The sequence below is a fragment of the Pelophylax lessonae genome (genome assembly GCF_965119305.1).
Source record: "Pelophylax lessonae genome assembly, chromosome: 12".
Classification (NCBI taxonomy): Eukaryota; Metazoa; Chordata; class Amphibia; order Anura; family Ranidae; genus Pelophylax; species Pelophylax lessonae.
In genome coordinates this window covers 208580411-208598592 of record NC_138779.1, presented here as the reverse complement: position 1 = coordinate 208598592, position 18182 = coordinate 208580411, and the positions used below count along the sequence as shown (strand labels likewise).

Sequence of the window (18182 nt, the reverse complement as noted above, 5' to 3'; positions counted from 1 at the left end):
TTTTAACGGACAATTGCGCGGTCGTGCGACGCTGTACTCAAATAAAATTGATGTCCTTTTTTTCCCCACAAATAGAGCTTTTATTTTGGTGGTATTTGATTACCTGTGTGATTTTTATTTTTTGCGCTATAAACAAAAAAAGAGCGACAATTCTGAAAAAAAAAAAAACAATATTTTTCACATTCTGCTATATAATATTCCCCACAAAAAAAAATGTAAAAATCTAAATTTTTTTAACATTTTAGGCCAATTTGTTTTCTGCTACATATTTTTGTTAACAAAACCCACAATAAGCGTATTTTGATTGGTTTTTGCCAAAGTTATCGCACCAACTAATTATGGAAAAGATTTATGTCATTTTTATTTATTTATTTTTTACTAGTAATGGCGGCAATCTGCGATTTCTAGCGGGACTGCGACATTGCGGCGGACAGATCGGACACCTGACACTTTTTGACACTTTTGGGGGGACCATTGACATTACTACAGTAATCAGTGCTAAAAATATGCACTGTCACTGTAATAATGACATTGGCAAGGAAGAGGTTAACACTGTGGGTGATCAAGGGGTTAAATGTAAGCCTATGGGAGTGTTTACTAACTGTGGGGGGAGGGGCTTTTGAAATAACCAAAAAAAAGATTGCAGGTTTTCTAACATTCCTCTACTTGATATAACCATTTCGGCTCCAGAAGGTTTTACCCCCTCCCTGACCAGGCTTTTTTTTTTTCACTATTTAGCACTGCATTGTGTTAACTGGTAACTGCGTTACCATGCAATCCTGGAGCCAGATGAAAATTATATCATTTTTTTTTTTTTCACACAAATAGAGCTTTTTTTTGGTAGTATTTGATCCCCACTGGGTTTTTAAATATTTTATTATATAATTGTAAAAAAAATAAAAAAAATGCAGGTTTTCTAGCATTTCTCTACTTGATAAAAACATTTCAGCTCCAGAAGGTTTTACCCCCTCCATGACCCTTTTTTTTTTTTTTCCGCTATTTAGCTATTTAGTACTATTGTACTAACTGGTAACTGCAGTGCTTTATCTTGGCCTAGGCCAACAAGGCCTAGGCCTAGGGCAGCACTTTGTAAGGGGGGCAGCAAAAAATTTGGACTTGTGTTTGCTGCCACTGATTATTTCACTTATTTGTATAATGACTATGGACTTCCTATTTATTATACAAATACGTGACATAATCCTATGATTACAATCAGTGGCAGCAAACAGAAGTCCAAATATCTTAAAATAACTGATGGGGCTGCACTGATATGCTGCACTGATGGGCACTGGTATGCTCTGATATGCTGCACTGATGGTCGCTTATATGCTGCACTGATGGGCACTAATATGCTGCTCTGATGGCCACTAAGGAGTTGCCAATGGTGGGTACTGATAAACTGCACTGATGGGCACTAATGAGGCTGCATTGATAAGGCAGCACTGATATGCTGCACTGATGGGCACTGATGAGGCTGCACTGATAGGCAGGAAGCGGTGATAAGCTTCACTGATGGGGCTGCAATGATATGGTGCCCTGATGGGCACTGATATGTTGCACTGATGGGCACTAATAGGCTGCAATGATGGCCACTGATGAGGCTGCGCTGATGGCCACTGATGAGGCGGCACTGATAAGCTGTACTGATGGGCACTGATATGATCCACTGATAGGCTCTACTGGTGGCCACTGATGGGGCTGTACTGATGGCCGCTGATGAGGCTCTACTGATATGCTGCACTGATGAGGCTGCACTGATGGGCAGTAATGAGGCTGCACTAATGGGCACTGATAAGGTGGCACTGATGGGCTCTGATAAACTGTGGTTGTGGTCTGTGGTTTACAGATGACAGGGCGGGTCATAAACAGGAAGGGGGTGTGGCCTTTACAGGAAGGGGTGGGTCATATTTTAATTAAGGGGTGCACAAGTTTAGCCAGGCCTAGGGCAGCACAAAACCTAAATACACCACTGGGTAACTGCATTATCATGCAATCCTGGAGCCAGGTGAGAATTTTATCATTTTTTTCACAAAAATAAAGCTCTCCTTTGGTAGTATTTGATCCCCACTGGGTTTTAAATATTTTATTATATAATTGTGAAAAGACTGAACATTGTGAAGAAAAAAAAACAACAATATTTTTTACTTTTCTGCTATAAGACATACCCAATGAAAAAGTAAAAAAAAAAAATCAAAATTTTCTCTAATCAAAATGTATTCTGCTTGTGGTTCTGTGTGGTGGATGGGGCTCGGGTGCGGCCCCTCGCTTGGGGGGCAAAAAAGGTGCCCTGGGGGGGGGGGGGGGGGGAGAGGTGGCGTTTACAACCCGACAATTACTTTTCAGATACATGCTGAAAATATCCAAAGTCGTTAGATGATACTAATTTTAGATAATACTCATTTTCCTTGACGGACCTAAGAAATTCAATCTTATTTTCTATTTGAAGTTGTATATTTGTACTTCCAAACCTTGTTCTTGTTTTCTACCTTTTTATATTATACAAAACCCAATAAAAATGATTTAAATTAAAAAAAAAATCTATTCTGCTACATGTCTTTAGTAGAAAAAAATGTATAAATAATTGTGCTGTATATTTACAATAAACTTAAAGCTTCTACAAACTATGGTATATATACTGGAATTTTACATTTTAATTCATTTATTTTTTTATACTTGTAATGGCAGTGATCAGCGACTTATAGTGGGACATTGATTGTGCGGCAGGCAATCTGACACTTACTGACGCTGGCTGGAAGGTAGACTGAGTAACTGACACTGACATCACCAGTGACATTAACCACTTTACCACTGAGTACCATAGTACTACTGCGGCAAAGTGGTTCGTTATCGTCTGACAACGTAGACCTACGTCGTCAGACACCCCCCTTTCTCGGTGGCACGTGCGCGCCGCCGGAGGCTCGCTCCCACTGTATTCAATCACAGCGGGAGTCGGGCCAGGGGAGGAGCGGCGGCGATCGCCTCTGCTCTTCCCCGATCGTCAGGGATCTAGTGTGGAGATCCGCCTGCTTGTGTAAACAAAGCGAGCGGATCTCCTAAGTGACAGGCTGGGTCAGATTGCAGGGTTCAGCATAGCTGAACATGTGATCTGTCCCTGTGTCACTCAGTCACCTCCCCCCACACATGTCAGTAAGCACCAGGCATACATTAACCCCTCCCTCTCCAATAAAATTAACCCCTTCCCTGCCAGTGTCATTTTTACAGTAACAGTGCATATATATAGCACTGATTACTGCAGTAATGTCACTGGTACCCCCAAAAGTGTCAAAAATGTCAGTCAAGGATCCGATCTGTCCGCCGCAATGTCGCAGTCCCGCAAAAAAAATCGCAGATCGCCGCCATTACGCGTTAAAAAAAAAAACTCCAAAAATGACAGAAATCTTTCCCTTAGTTAGTAAACACAATAACTTTTGCGCAAACCAATCAAAATACACTTATTGTGAATTTTTTTACCAAACATGGGTAGCAGAAAACAAATTGGCCAAAAATGTAAAAAAAACTTGATTTTTACATTTTTTTGGGGGGAATTTCATATAATTGAAAAATATAGTGAAAAATATTGTTGTTTTTTCAAAATAAACACTCTTTTTTTGTTTATAGCGCAAAAAGTAAAAATCGCACAGGTGATCAAATACCTCCAAAAGAAAGCTCTGTTTGTGGGAAAAAAAGGACATAAATTTCGTTTGGGTATGGCGTCGCACGACAGCGCAACTGTCAGTTAAAGTCGCACAGCGCCGAATCGCAAAAAGTGGCCCAGACGTAAGACAGCAAAATCCTCCGGTGGTAAAGTGGTTAATACAGTGATCAGTGATAATACTGTAAACTGTCACTGTACTAATGACACTGGCTGGGAAGGGGTTAACATCTAGGGGCGATCAAGGGTTAAGTGTGTCGCTAACAAGTGTTAGTGCCAGTTCACATTATTGCGGCTTGAGAGATCGCATGTAATTCGGAGCGCACTTCATTACATGCGATCTCCTGTGCGGATGCGAGTTCAGCCATACACTTTCTATGGCTGAATTCGCAGCGCATCCGCACCAAAAACGCATAGGAGGCTTTTTTTGAGCCGCCTCAGAATCGGATCGCACAGTGGTTCACACTTGTGCAATCTGATTCTCTGCGTACTGTCAGATCGCACTGCGATATGCGATCAAACTGGGGGTGTCGTTAACATTTAATTGACACCCCCTGCGTATCGCATATGGCAGTGTGAACTGCCAGAGGTGCGGATGCGATGCGGGAACAGGCTGCATATTCGCAGCGTTCCCCCATCGCAGAAGTGTGAGCCGGCACTTAATGTGTGTAATATGTGCTGCTTTTACTAAATATCTGATTGTTTCAATTCTCTCAGCGGGTAGCGATCACGGGTGCCCAGTGGCAATCGGTGCCACCGTTCCCGTAGATCGGCATCGCCGCTGTCTAGTGCGGGCGGGAGCGCTCTGCCGCAGGAGCTCTCCCGCGGATCGCCATACAGGTACGGCAATTTGCGCAGCTGAGCCAGCCTGCCACAGTATATATGCGGCGGTCAGTCGGCAAGTGGTTAACCTCCTCCTTCTCAAGCCTATTCTGACACTTCGATCCTATATGTTAAAATCTACTTTTGCTAGAAAATTACTTAGAACCCCTAAACTTTATATATATATATATAACTTTATATTGTGTTTAAAAAACCGCTGCGCAAAAACCGTGTGACATAAAAAAATTGCAACACCCACCATTTTATTCTATGGGGGTCTCTGCAAAAATAAAAAAGAATATATATATATATATATATATATATATATATATATATATATATATATACATACAGTATGTATATATATATATATATATATATATATTTTTTTTTTTTTTTTTTTTAGCAGAGACTAGAATAAAATGGTGGGTGTTGCAATTTTTTTACGTCGCACGTTTTTTGCGCAGCAGTTTTTCAAACGCAATTATTTTGGAAAAAAAATAAACACTTTCATGAATAAAAAAAAAAAAAAAAAAAAAAGGAGACAGTGAAGTTAAACCAATTTTTTGTATAATGTAAAAGATGACGTTACGCCAAGTAAGTAGATACCTAACATGTCACATTTTAAAATGATGTCTGCCCGTGGAATGGCGGCAAACTACTGGTCTTAAAACTCTCCATAGGAGACGCTTTTAACGCCTTTATTGGTTACCAGTTTAGAGTGGCACAAGAGGTCCGGTGCTAGAATTATTGCTCACGCTCTGACGTTCGTGACAATACCTCACATGTGTGGTGCGATCACCGTTTACATATGCGTGCCGGAGTAACGTATGTGTTCGCATTTGCGCAAAAGCATGGTGGGAAGGGGGCGCTTTACTTTTTTTTTATTATTATTGTTAATAATTTTATAAAAAAAATATTTTTTTTACACTTTAAAAAAAAAAAAAAATTGTAATAACTTTATTGCTTTCACAAGGGATGAACAACGTCCATTGTGATAGCATGCCATTACAATGGATGGATCGGCTCTAGTTCATGGGTAATATTCAGTCCTTGGTTAAACTTACAGTGTCCTGTGGAATTTTGGGGCACCATAAGAAGATGAATCCACAAGTCTTTAGGCAGCCATCAGCAAGTTGGGGGGAAAGACTGAAGCAATTTTCCCAGATATGCATTTAGAGGCGCCTCATTGTTTCTTTTTTCATTGCGATAGCATTGGCCATGATAGGTCTTCTTTATGGAAAGATTTGGGGTCTATTAGTCCCCAAATCTCTCCTCCGGCCTCCCACGCTGCAAAATAGACCGGGATTGGTCCGATCGGCTGCTTCTCTGGCCGCCAATGGCCAGGTAAACAAAGGGGCGGAACCAGAGGTGGCGAATACTCGTTGCTTCTGGTTTCCAGGGTTAGAGAGAGAGGGGAATGACGTCAGTTCCTCTCTCTCTCTGTACAGGGCAGCCATCTCCGCCGGCCCCATTGCTCCTGGCCTCCAAGATGGGACCGGAGAGCACAGGAGAGGCGGCGAAGGGAGGGGGGTGGGATAATTAGCCACTCAGATCACTTCTGCCAAAATAGAGAATCACCAGCTGCAAAAAAATGGTACCAGGATGATGCTTGTAGGTACAAGCATCATCCCGGTATTACCACTGAACCCCAAGGGCGTACGGGTACATCCATTTGGGGGAAGTGGTTAAGGGTAAAAATACTTTTTCTTTTTTTTTTTTTTTTACTTTTTTTTATAGCATTGGGTTTGTCTGTAATACTGACCTGATACTTTTGTGGTCTGGAGAAGACACATGGTCTCATCGCCCGTACACTGCATCGTATCGGAAGTGTAACACCAGGTGGAGTCAGCAGATAGACAGGATCGGCACGTCAGTCCATTGGATACTGAGCTGTCCCCCGGCACTAAGGTAAGAAAACATAACAGGTATTTAATGGCATAAAATTAACCTAAAAGAACCTATATAATAATAATAAAGAAAGGGACACCATGCTTGGTTCTTCGGACAATGAAGATGTTAATGAAATGAAGGCCTACTTCGACCTTTAACCACCCCTGGACCGGAAGGATTTGCCCCCTTTATGACCAGGCCATGTTTTGCGATTCGGCACTGCGTTATTTTAAAGGACAATTACGCGGCTGTGCGAGGCTGTACCCAAATAAAATTGTTGTACTTTGTTTCCCCGCAAACAGAGCTTTCTTTTGGTGGTATTTGATCACCTCTGCGATTTATAATTTTTCCGCTATAAGCAAAAAAATAGCGACAATTTTGAAAAAAAAAAAAACAATGTTTTTCACATTCTGCTATATAACATTCCCAAAAAAAAAATTAAAATCAAAATTTGTTAACATTTTAGGCCAATTTGTTTTCTGCAACATATTTTTGATTAAAAAAAATAAAAATAGCAATAAGCGTATTTTGATTGGTTTGCGCAAAAGTTATCGTGTCTACTAACTATGAGAAAGATTTATGTCATTTTTATTGTTTTTTTTTTACTAGTAATGGCGGGGATCAGCAATTTTTTGCAGTACTGCGACATTGCAGCGGACAGATCGGACCCCTAACTGACTTTTTTGACACTTTTGGGGGGGACCAGTGACATTACTACATTTAATTTATTTTTTGAGGGGGAGGGGGCAACTTGTACTGGGAATAGGGGGAATTTATGATTTTTTTTTTTTTTGGAGGAAGGGGATTTTTATTGACACATAATGCCCATACATCTTGGGGGGGGGGCAAGTTTGGCATGTTTGCCCTGGGCTCTAGATGGCCTTGTCCTGGCACTGATTAATAAATCTAGTGAAATGCTTCAGCTAATTGAATTGCTCACAACCTCCTCGATGAGAGTCTGGTGCCCTCATTGGACTGTGCTGTGTTGAAGAGCTGTGTAAATCTCAGAACTGGATGGACAGAGGTACAAATCCTTTGGCAGGTAAAAAGAGCCTCACACGTGTATTTAGCCATTTATGGGAAGGCAGCAAATAGAGCCACTTACCGGAAGAAAGAGCCGGGGTGCAATTATCTGTTTCACAACACGATGTACCCATCTTCACTCTTATATTGTTAGAAAAGGTGTAACTTCCTCCCTTGGTACACTGGTCCTTCGGTAGACATGTCTTCACGTATGATTTTGAAGCAGTACCTACAAGGAAACAAACTGTATCATTCTCTGCAATTAAAACAAAGAAAGCTTTAGGCGTCCTTTTATGAAGCTGAGATGAGCATCAATCCCGATGATTGCATCTCATTTCAAATCATGAAACCAAGTTGATCTTCGGAAAACATGTTCTTGGCTGACCACCTCGGAGAAGTTGGCATTGAGTGTAACGGAAATGGTCAGTTTACAAAGGTGCGATCTCGTCAAATTAGTTTTATTGAGTTTTAACATGTTATACAAGGAGGATTAGATGCAACAATAAGAAAGTAACATCATAAAGTACGGGTATAAAGATAATTACAGATACAATGTAATATAATAACTACTACGTAGTTCACAAATAGGTAAAGCAAATAAGAAAAGTCGTCCTTGAAAATATCTAGAAAGGATCAAAATCTAGTATATCATAACCCACTAAGATGTTAAGCTTATTAAAGAATAACAATATAAGGTTACAAGTATAGAAAGCATAGGTATAAATGGCCGATATGCACTTTCCCCGATATATCGGAATCGGCCACCAAGGTTACCGATATTGCCGATATTTCGGGAAAGTGCTTGTACCGGAGTGATGTCTGCAGCTAGAGGCATCACCCCGGTACCGGCGACCATAGCCGACGGTCGGCTGTCTTGTAATTACAACCGATGCGGCTGAGAAGCCGCTCGGTTGTCATTACAAGGAGCGGGAGGGAACGTCCCACCACTCCCACCGCCTTCCGTGGCTCCTCCCACCGGGAGACCCAGGCAACCAGCCTGCACGGCCGCCGAAGACCCGATTAAAGTGGCATTCGGCTCTGATCGGGACTCCATGCAAAAACCCGGAAGTCATGACATCACTTCTGGGTACTCGGCGCCAGATTAAAAAAAATTACAGCATTCAAAACAGCCAAACTTTCTAACTGCTCACAGTAATCCTACTGTGGCAGTGTGGCTCTCCTGGGTCCAGCAACGTAGACCTATGTCACTGGAGTTCATGTGTTTAGACACAGCGGGAGTCGGGCCAGGGGAGGAGAGGCAGCGACTGCTGTCTCCCTTCCTAGATAGTCGTGGAAACGGTGAGAAGACCCGCCTGCTTATGTAAACAAAGCAGGCGGATCTTCTCAGTGACAGACAGGATGAGATCACAGGATTCAGCATAGCTGAACCTGCGATCTCTGTCTGTGTCACAGAACTCCCCTCCCCCCACACACATCAGTAAGCATGAGGCATACATTTAACCCATTGATCACCAACAGTGTTAACCCCTTCCCTGCCAGTGTCATTATTACAGTAACAGTGCAAATTGTTAGCACTGATTACTGTAGTAATGTCACTGGTCCCCCCAAAAGTGTCGAAAATGTCAGTTAGGGGTCCGATCTGTCCGCAGCAATGTTGCAGTCCCGCAAAAAAATCACAGATCGCTGCCATTACTAGTAAAAAAAAAAAAAAAACAATAAAAATGACATTAATCTTTCCCGTAGTTAGTAAACGGGGTAACTTTTGTGCAAACCAATCAAAATACGCTTATTGCGATTTTTTTTTTACCAAAAATATGTAACAGAAAACAAATTGGTCTAAAATGTTAAAAAAATTTATATTTTTAATTTTTTTTGGGAACGTTATATAGCAGAAAGTGAAGAATAGTGTTTTTTTTTTTTTTACAAAATTGTCGCTCTTTTTTTGTTTATAGCGCAAAAATTAAAAATTGCACAGGTGATCAAATACCACCAAATGAAAGCTCTATTTGTGGGGAAAAAAGGACATCAATTTAATTTGGGTATAGCGTTGCACGACCGCGCAATTGTCCGTTAAAATAACGCAGTGCCGAATCGCAAAATAGGGCCTGGTCAGGAAGGGGGTAAAATCTTCCGGTCTTAAAGTGGTTAAAGGTAAGTTTAACATAGTGTGCTAGTATGCGATGCACTAGCGATGCATACTAGCACATCATGGCTTTACTTTGCAGGTACAAAAAAAAATGTAAAAAAACTGTCCAGTGGTTTACAACCGTTTTAAAGGTGGAGGGGCACCCCAGAAACCCAGCAAAGCACAATGGCAGCTGAAGAATGGTAGGTGTTCTGGGGAAAACTGAGTTGAACTGTGTGAGGGTCTTCCATATGTACCTTACTTTAAAAAACGACTTATAGCTTGTGAACTGACACTTGTAAAACTCTGACATCAAATACACATCACATTTTTCTTTAATAACTTACCCATCACCCGGGTTTCTGTGTATACAGCTCCACACACTGAGCCAGAAGGACAAGTCATACTGGAGCCGGTACATGAGTCCGATGAAGAAAAACACTGTGTACAAGAGAGCGAGTAGCCTAAAGAGAGAGAAAACACAACACAGAATGAGCATCAACCATAACAGCCCTTACATTTTACCAAAACAATTTTGTTGTTTGCACTAAAATTCATTTTAGAGTTTTTTTTTTTTTTTCTGAAAACATGTGTTTATTAAAATATAGAACATGCTGCAGCAAAAAGAAAAAAAACAAAAAAAAAACAAGTCAAATCACGTTTAAATTGACTCGCGGTTGCAATTGCCGGAACCCGGTTATTAAAAAAAAAAACCTTAGGGTCTGGTATGGATTCTAAGGGGAACCCCACGCTCAACATGTTTCGCCAATTCAAATGGCTTTTTCAGGAGACTTACATAAACTTGTACAGGATTATATTCTTGAGCAAATCAAAAATGACCAGAGGCCGGTCCAAGAGTTAACAAATGGGTCCTCAAAAACATCAGTGTGTCACAGAGGGGATAAATCCCTGCATATAGAGGCCCCTTCTAAGGCAGGAGCATCCAATGTCCGCCTACCTGTAGTGATGTCGCGAACCTAAAATTCGCCGTTCGCGAACGGCGAACGCGAACATCGGCAAATGTTCGCGAACCGGGCGAACCGCCATAGACTTTAATAGGCAGGCAAATTTTAAAACCCCCAGGGACTCTTTCTGGCCACAATAATAATGGAAAAGTTGTTTCAAGGGGACAAACACCTGGACTGTGGCATGCCGGAGAGGGATCACACAAAAAAAAGTTCTTAAAAATTGTAATTTTTTGATAGAAAGCCAATTATTGGAAAGATTAAAAAAAAATAAAAATAAAAAATTTCTTTGGATTTAGCATCTGGGGGGTCTAAAAAGTGTACCTGTGAAGTTTCAGCTCTGTAGCATGTCCGGAACCAGAAAAAAATACGAATTAGGGTTAGGGCTAGGGTTAGGGTTAGGGTTAGGGCTAGGGTTAGGGTTAGGGTTAGGGCTAGGGCTAGGGCTAGGGTTAGGTTTAGGGTTAGGGTTATTTTTATGGCTAGGCTTAGAGGGTTAGGGTTAAGGTTAGAGGGTTAGGGTTATGGTTAGAGGGTTAGGGTTAGGTTTAGTGTTAGGGGCTAGGGTTAGGGTTACGGTGAGATACTTAGGGTTAGAGTTAGTAGCCCTACCCCTACCCCTCTAACTCTAACCCTCTAACCCTAAGCACTAAAAATAACCCTAACCTTAGCCCTGACCCTAACCCTAGCCCTAACCCTAACCCTAACCCTAGCCCTAACCCTAATTCTATTTTTTTTCTGGTTCTGGACATGCTACAGAGCTGAAACTTCACAGGTACACCTTTTAGACCCCCCAGACAATAAATCCAAAGAAATTTTTTTTTTTTAAGTTTTTTTTTTTTAAGTTTTCCAATAATTGTCTCTCTATCAAAAATGACAATTTTTAAGAACTTTTTTTGTGTGATTTAGTGTCTAGGGGGTCTAAAAAGTGTACCTGTGAAGTTTCAGCTCTGTAGCATGTCCAGAACCAGAAAAAAAGATAATTTTTCAGTAGAGCAGGGATGGTGGGAACCCCTTTTACACCTATATGATCTTTTTTTCCTGGTTCTGGACATGCTACATATATATATATATATATATATATATATATTAAAAACTCAAATACCAGCCCTCAAAGGGGCTTTTGGGGACAATATATATATATATATATATATATCACAGAACAAAAAAAAATTACACAAATACCAGCCCTCAAAAGGGCTTTTGGGGACAATAGATATATATCCAAAAAAAACCTCAAATACCAGCCCTAGGAAGGGCTTTTTGGGGTGCTGTCCTTACAGCAGGAGTGTACCAAGAACACTGGCTAACAAGACCGGGAACTGTCCCTAGCTATAACAGCAGCAGCAGCACTTTCCCTGCTCTCAGTAACACAGAAATGATCTAAGGTGGATGCTGCCCTTGCTTATTTATAGGAGGTGGGAGGGTGTGGGAGGGAGGTATGCTGATTGGCCTGGAATGTGTCTGCTGACTGTGATGTTCAGGGTCAAAGTTTGCCTCAATGATGATGTATAGGAGGCGGACCGAACATCGCATATGTTCGCCCGCAGCGGCGAACGCGAACATGCGAAGTTCGCCGGGAACCGTTCTATACATCTCTACCTACCTGATGGCAATAGTCTACAGAAAACACCCATGCAAAATAAAAAACTGGAAACAGTTCCAATCCTCCATAAGCTGGAAATCTGTATAAACAGATGTTCCAAAATCCTATTCCAACTGCTTATTCTATCCTGGTTAAACTGTTTCATTCTATCTGGGCGATTAAATGGAAATCACCTAGTGATGGTCTGATTTTGAGACCTCTGTATATCCAGATTTCCAGCTTATGGAGGATTGGAAATGTTTCCAGTCTTTTTTTTTTTGCATATGATTATTTTGCATTGAGAGCAGCGCTGTAACCATATGTTCTATTCAGCACCAGTGCTGCATTATCAGCACAGTATAATTGTGTTGTAAACTACTGTTACTGTTCATTGCAAATACTTTGGGTTTAAGAGATCCACTGGCTCTTGATTACAGTTGACCCTGCCCATTGTAATGGAGATCAATCGCCTCCGTTACAATGTGCTGTTGCTGCTGATGAGCAGATTAGTTATGGCTGGTGATCTATACTGGATTGGGTCAAGGAGATACAGTATATGGCAATGTAAATGGATTTGTCGATTTGTTAACGCTAGGAGTTTATGCTCCTGGCTCCTTACAGAGGTAGGGGAATGAGTGGGTAGAACCAAACAATGACAGACAACCCTTGGACTGAGTAATAAGATAAAACACAGCCACAGCCAAGGACTTGTGGGCTGCAAATTATTATATATTTGTTTGTGGGATTAGATGTACTTTAAAAGAATACAAAGTTACAGGAATGCCCTGGAGGAGGAAGCCAAATTTGTTTGGGGCTGGTGCCAGAACTACTGTTGGCAGAAACTTGCACTGGATGCTTTGACACCCCAGGCTCTGAGCTCACAAACGCAGAAACTTTAATTTTATTCAGTTTTTTTCCATATCCCAGTATTTGCTTTTTCTCTATAATACTGAAAATTGCTCTGTTTGCCAAAAGGGTCTTGCCTAAACCTGAAAGATTTTGTCCGATCTGATGTTTGTCTATTGGAGAATGTTCAAGGTTATTTAAAGGTGAACTTCAGCCATATACACAAAAACATCTTAAAGTAGTTGTGACCATCAAAGAAAATAGACACTTTCTAATACAATTATAACTATGCAGGCACCATACCTGCTTTTGCTAAGTTTCAGAAATGATCTTTCTTACCTTTTTACAAGGTTAATAAGTTTTGTCATGTGACCATGCATCTCTTTCCCCTAACAGTGGGGGGCGGGGCTACTTGTCACTGTGCAGACACACAGCATGCCTGTATTCCATAGTCTATTCAGCCTGAGACTCAAGAGTCAGGCTGTGCTTGAGCGGGGGGCGTGTTCAAGGGGTAGGCTGTGCTTGAGCATGGGCGTATTCAAGAGGCAGACTGTGTTTGAGTGGGGGAAGTGTTCAAGAGGCAGGCTGTGCTTAAGCAGGGGGGTATTTTCAAGAGGCAGGCTGTACTTGAGCGGGGGTGTACTTAAGAGACAGGCTGTGTTTGAGTGGGGGGCGTGTTTAAGAGGCAGGCTGTGCTTGAGAGGGGGGTGTTCAAGAAGCAGGTTGTGCTTAAGCGGGGGTGAACTTAAGAGGCAGGCTGTACTTGAGTGGGGGGCGTGTTCAAGAGGCAGGCTGTGCTTAAGCGGAGGGTGTGTGCCAGAGGCCAGTTGTGCTTGAGTGAGGGCATGTTCAAGAGGCAGGCTGTGCTTAAGCGGAGGGTGCGTTCCAGAGGCAGACTGTGCTTGAGTGAGGGCATGTTCAAGAGGCAGGCTGTGCTTGAGCAGGGGGTGAGTTTAGGAGGCAGGCTGTACTTGTGCGGGGGGTGTGTGCCAGAGGCCAGTTGTGCTTGAGTGGGGGCGTGTTTAAGAGGCAGGCTGTACTTGACCGGACGGGTGTGTGCCAGAGGCAGGCTGTACTTGAGTGGAGGGCATGTTTAAGAGGCATGCTGTGCTTGAGAGGGGGTGTATTCAAGAGGCAGACTGTGTTTGAGTGCAGGAAGTGTTCAAGAGGCAGGCTGTGCTTAATCAGGGGATATTTTCAAGAGGCAGGCTGTTCTTGAGCGGGGTGTACTTAAGAGGAAGGCTGTGCTTGAATGGAGGACAAGTTTAAGAGGCAGGCTGTACTTGCACAGGGGGTTTGTTCCAGAGCCAGGCTGTGATTGGTCAGGGGGTGTGGTTGCAAAACAAACTACCCAATCCAGGCATATTGTCATGTGACCATGCATCTCATCTTTCTGAGAGTGGGGGACGGGGTTACTTATCACTGTGCAGACACACAGCATGCCTGTATTCCATAGTCTATTCCGCCTGAGACTCAAGAGTTAGGCTGTACTTGAGCGGGGGGGGGGGCATGTTCAAGGTTCAAGGGGCAGGCTGTGCTTGAGCGGGGGTGTATTCAAGAGGCAGACTATGTTTGAGTGGAGGAAGTGTTCAAGAGGCAGGCTGTGCTTAATCAGGGGATATTTTCAAGAGGCAGGCTGTGCTTGAGCGGGGTGTACTTAAGAGGAAGGCTGTGCTTGAATGGAGGACATGTTTAAGAGGCAGGCTGTACTTGCACAGGGGGTTTGTTCCAGAGCCAGGCTGTAATTGGTCAGGGGGTGTGGTTGCTGAACAAACTACCCAATCCAGGCATACTGTCATGTGACCATGCATCTCATCTTTCTGAGAGTGGGGAACGGGGTTACTGGACACTGCACAGACATACAGAAGGCCTGTATTCCATAGTCTGTTCAGCCAGAGGCACGATGCAGGAAGGGGGCGTGTTCAAGAGGCAGGCTAGACTAGAGCTGGGGGCGTGTACAAGAGGCAGGCTGTGTTTGAGCGGGGGCGTATTTAAGAGGTAGACTTTGCTTGAGCAGGGGACCTGTTCAAGAGGCAGGCTGCACTTGAGGAAGGTGTATGTGCCAGAGCCAGACTGTGATTGGTCAGGGGGTATGGTGGCTGAACAAACTACCCAATCCAGGCATACTGTTTCTCTGCACAGTGTCCTGTATCTCTGCATGACCAGCCAAAGGATGAAAACTGACCACGCTAACACAGATCAGCTTTTGTGCTTTGTGTGGTCAGTTTAGAACAAAGAAGAAAGGCTTAGCCAGGATTAGCTAGTCAGGATTAACCAGGCACTTGAGATGGAAGAAGTACACGAAAATGATAGAGACTATGATTTACAGGTTGTATAAAATACACATCTGTGAACACACACATAGAAAAAAATATATATATTTAGGGTAACATGCTCCAAACGTACCATTAACTGAAAATGCATGCAGTATTATAGAGGTACCTGCTACTTAGATGTGATCAACTTTGGCCATTAAAATAAAATTAGAGGCAAAACTTTTTTGTTTTTCTTCATTTTGGATAGAGCAAGGGAGTTTTAACCCCTGATTTTTTTTTGCCATCTGTGTCCCATTGGGGTGATTTCTTGTGTCAGCGAAACAGGAAGTGAGTGGAAAGCCCCGCAAATTAAGGGAATTCTTTGGGTACCCCCGGGTCACCTGAACTAGTGTCCCCATTGGAAAATATCCCCTCTATTACTTTTCTGGGGACAACCCAAAATTTGGGTTTTTCATTTACTTTCACTTTCAATGATAATGGTAAATAGGACAAATAAAAAGAGTGAATCTCTCCAATGGGGGCACAGACAGCAATAAAAACTGGCAGGTGCTCTAATCCCTCAGAACTTTGTTGAAAGGAAAAAAAACAGCTTTGCTCTTAGTTATACTTTAGGTATGTTAGACAATATATATATATATATATTTTTTTTAATACAACAGGGAGGGGATAGAATCCCCGTCAGATTCTCATGCCATCTGTGTCCCATTAAGAGGTCCCTACAGATGGTAATGAAATCTCATCACAATGAGGGGACTTTTTTTTTCATAGGAGATAGATATCTCTCTTAAATATTTCAAGTGTAGGAATAACCAGACAACCAAAGCATTTCAGGGCACGTTTAATGTCCCCCCCCCCTCTTTACGGCTTAAACAACAGTTTGTAATAAAATCAGGATGGTGTATAGAATCAGTATAGAAATGACTAGATTTATCAGCCTACCCTGAGGACAGCCAACTAGATCTAGAGAGTTGTCATCATAACACAAGTCCCTATTTGAAGAGCCTGTCCCAGATAAATTTATAACATTTTGGATTTCTACACTGGAAACAATCGTTACATAGTTACATAGTAGTTGAGGTTGAATAAAGACAATAGTCCATCCAGTTCAACCTGTGTAGGTGTGTGTGGACAAATTCATTTCTCATACCCCTGACTGTTTTGATCTTGGAGACATATGTCCAAGAGTCTCTTAACCTTCTCAGCGGTATTCCAGAGTGTGGCTCGGGGTTAAATTTCAGAGCCAAAAGCGGTAACCCCGAGCCACACTCGGGGTACCGCCAGAAGCTTCGCTGGATCCTGTAAGAGAGGTTACTTACCTTGTCACCGGGATCCAGCAATTTGGCCCCGGCGGTGTCTAGCGGCAGGTCTTCCTCCTGATCATCTCCGCGCCCCGACTTCCGTCTCCTGCGATGTTCGCAGGGGGTGGAACCGGTGGCAAATTCAAATGTAAAACACACCAAACACACTGATACATTGCAAAATAAAAAAAAATCACATTAGTTTGCCCCACAGTGCCCTTTCCTGCAGTTTTACTGTATTTTTTATATATATATATATATATATGTACATACATCTGTACATATGTATATATATATATATATATATATATGTACATACATCTATACATATGTATATATATATATATATATATATATATATATATATATATATATATATATATATATATATATATATATGTACATACATCTGTACATATGTATATATATATATATATATATATATATATATATGTACATACATCTATACATATGTATATATATATATATATATATATATATATATATATATATATACGTATACATATATATATATATATATATATATATATATATATATATATATATACATACATACATACATACTTTAATTTATTTATAGTTTTTTATTATATTATAATTTAAAGCGTTGCCTTAATGGTGCCTTTGATCTTCTAAATGTTCTGGGATCTGCTAAATCTGAGAAGCTCAGTATATAAGTCTGTATTTGGATATGACATGTTTTCTGAACCCCTTGTAATGTACATGTCTTATTAAACCTTTATATAGATATATCTAGGGCAGGGGTCTTCAAACTATGGCCCTCCAATTGTTCAGGAACTACAATTCCCATCACGCCTAGTCATGTCTGTGAATGTCAGAGTTTTACAACGCCTCATTGGATGTGTAGTTCCGCAACAGCTGGAGGGCCGTAGTTTGAGAGTCCCTGATTCTAGTGCAATCTATCTAGTGCAATACACCAGAGCTTTGATTCTGGAGATAAATGTAGCAATCTTCATACAGAGTTTCCAAGTTCTAGGTCCTGGGGTGCTTTGAAGGACCAAAGTCCCGGTACTTCTTGGTGAGAACTTCTATCTTCCAAAATTGTCTTAACCACTTGACCTCTGCTCACTGTGCCTCTACTGCGGCATAGTGGCTCGTTATCGTCCAGCGACGTAGACCTACATCGCTAGACTCCTCCCCCTGTAGGTGGCGCCCGCGTGCCGCCGGAGGCGCACTCCCGCTGTTTTCATTCACAGCGGGAGTCGGGCCAGGGGAGGAGTGGCGGCGGTCGCCGTCGCTCTTCCCCGATCGTCGGGGAATCTAGTTTGGAGATCCGCCCGCCTGTGTAAACAGAGTGACAGGGAGTGACAGATTGGAGTGTAGCTCCATAGCTGAACATGCGATCTGTCCCTGTGTCACTCAGTCACCCCCCACACGTTAGTAAGCACCAGGCATACATTAACCCCTCCCTCTCCAATAAAATTAACCCCTTCCCTGCCAGTGTCATTTTTACAGTAACAGTGCATATTTATAGCCCTGATTACTGCAGTAATGTCACTGGTCCCCCAAAAGTGTCAAAAATGTCAGTCAAGGGTCCGATCTGTCCGCTGCAAAGTCGCAGTCCCGCAAAAAAAATCGCAGATCGCCGCCATTACTCCTTAAAAAAAAAAAACACCAAAAATGACAGAAATCTTTGCCTTAGTTAGTAGACGCAATAACTTTTGCGCAAACCAATCAAAATACGCTTATTGTGA

At 42.0% G+C, this 18182-nt stretch overlaps 1 protein-coding gene across 1 annotated transcript in view; it reads right to left on the bottom strand.

Annotated features, from left to right (window-relative positions):
• The window catches only part of LOC309569011 (uncharacterized protein), a 168933-nt gene that overhangs the window by 104614 nt on the left and 46137 nt on the right, over positions 1-18182 (bottom strand). The window contains exon 2 of the mRNA XM_082274771.1: positions 6240-6380. Within this exon, the coding sequence (XP_082130897.1) occupies positions 6240-6380 (141 nt within the window). The remainder of the gene's footprint in view (positions 1-6239; positions 6381-18182) is intronic.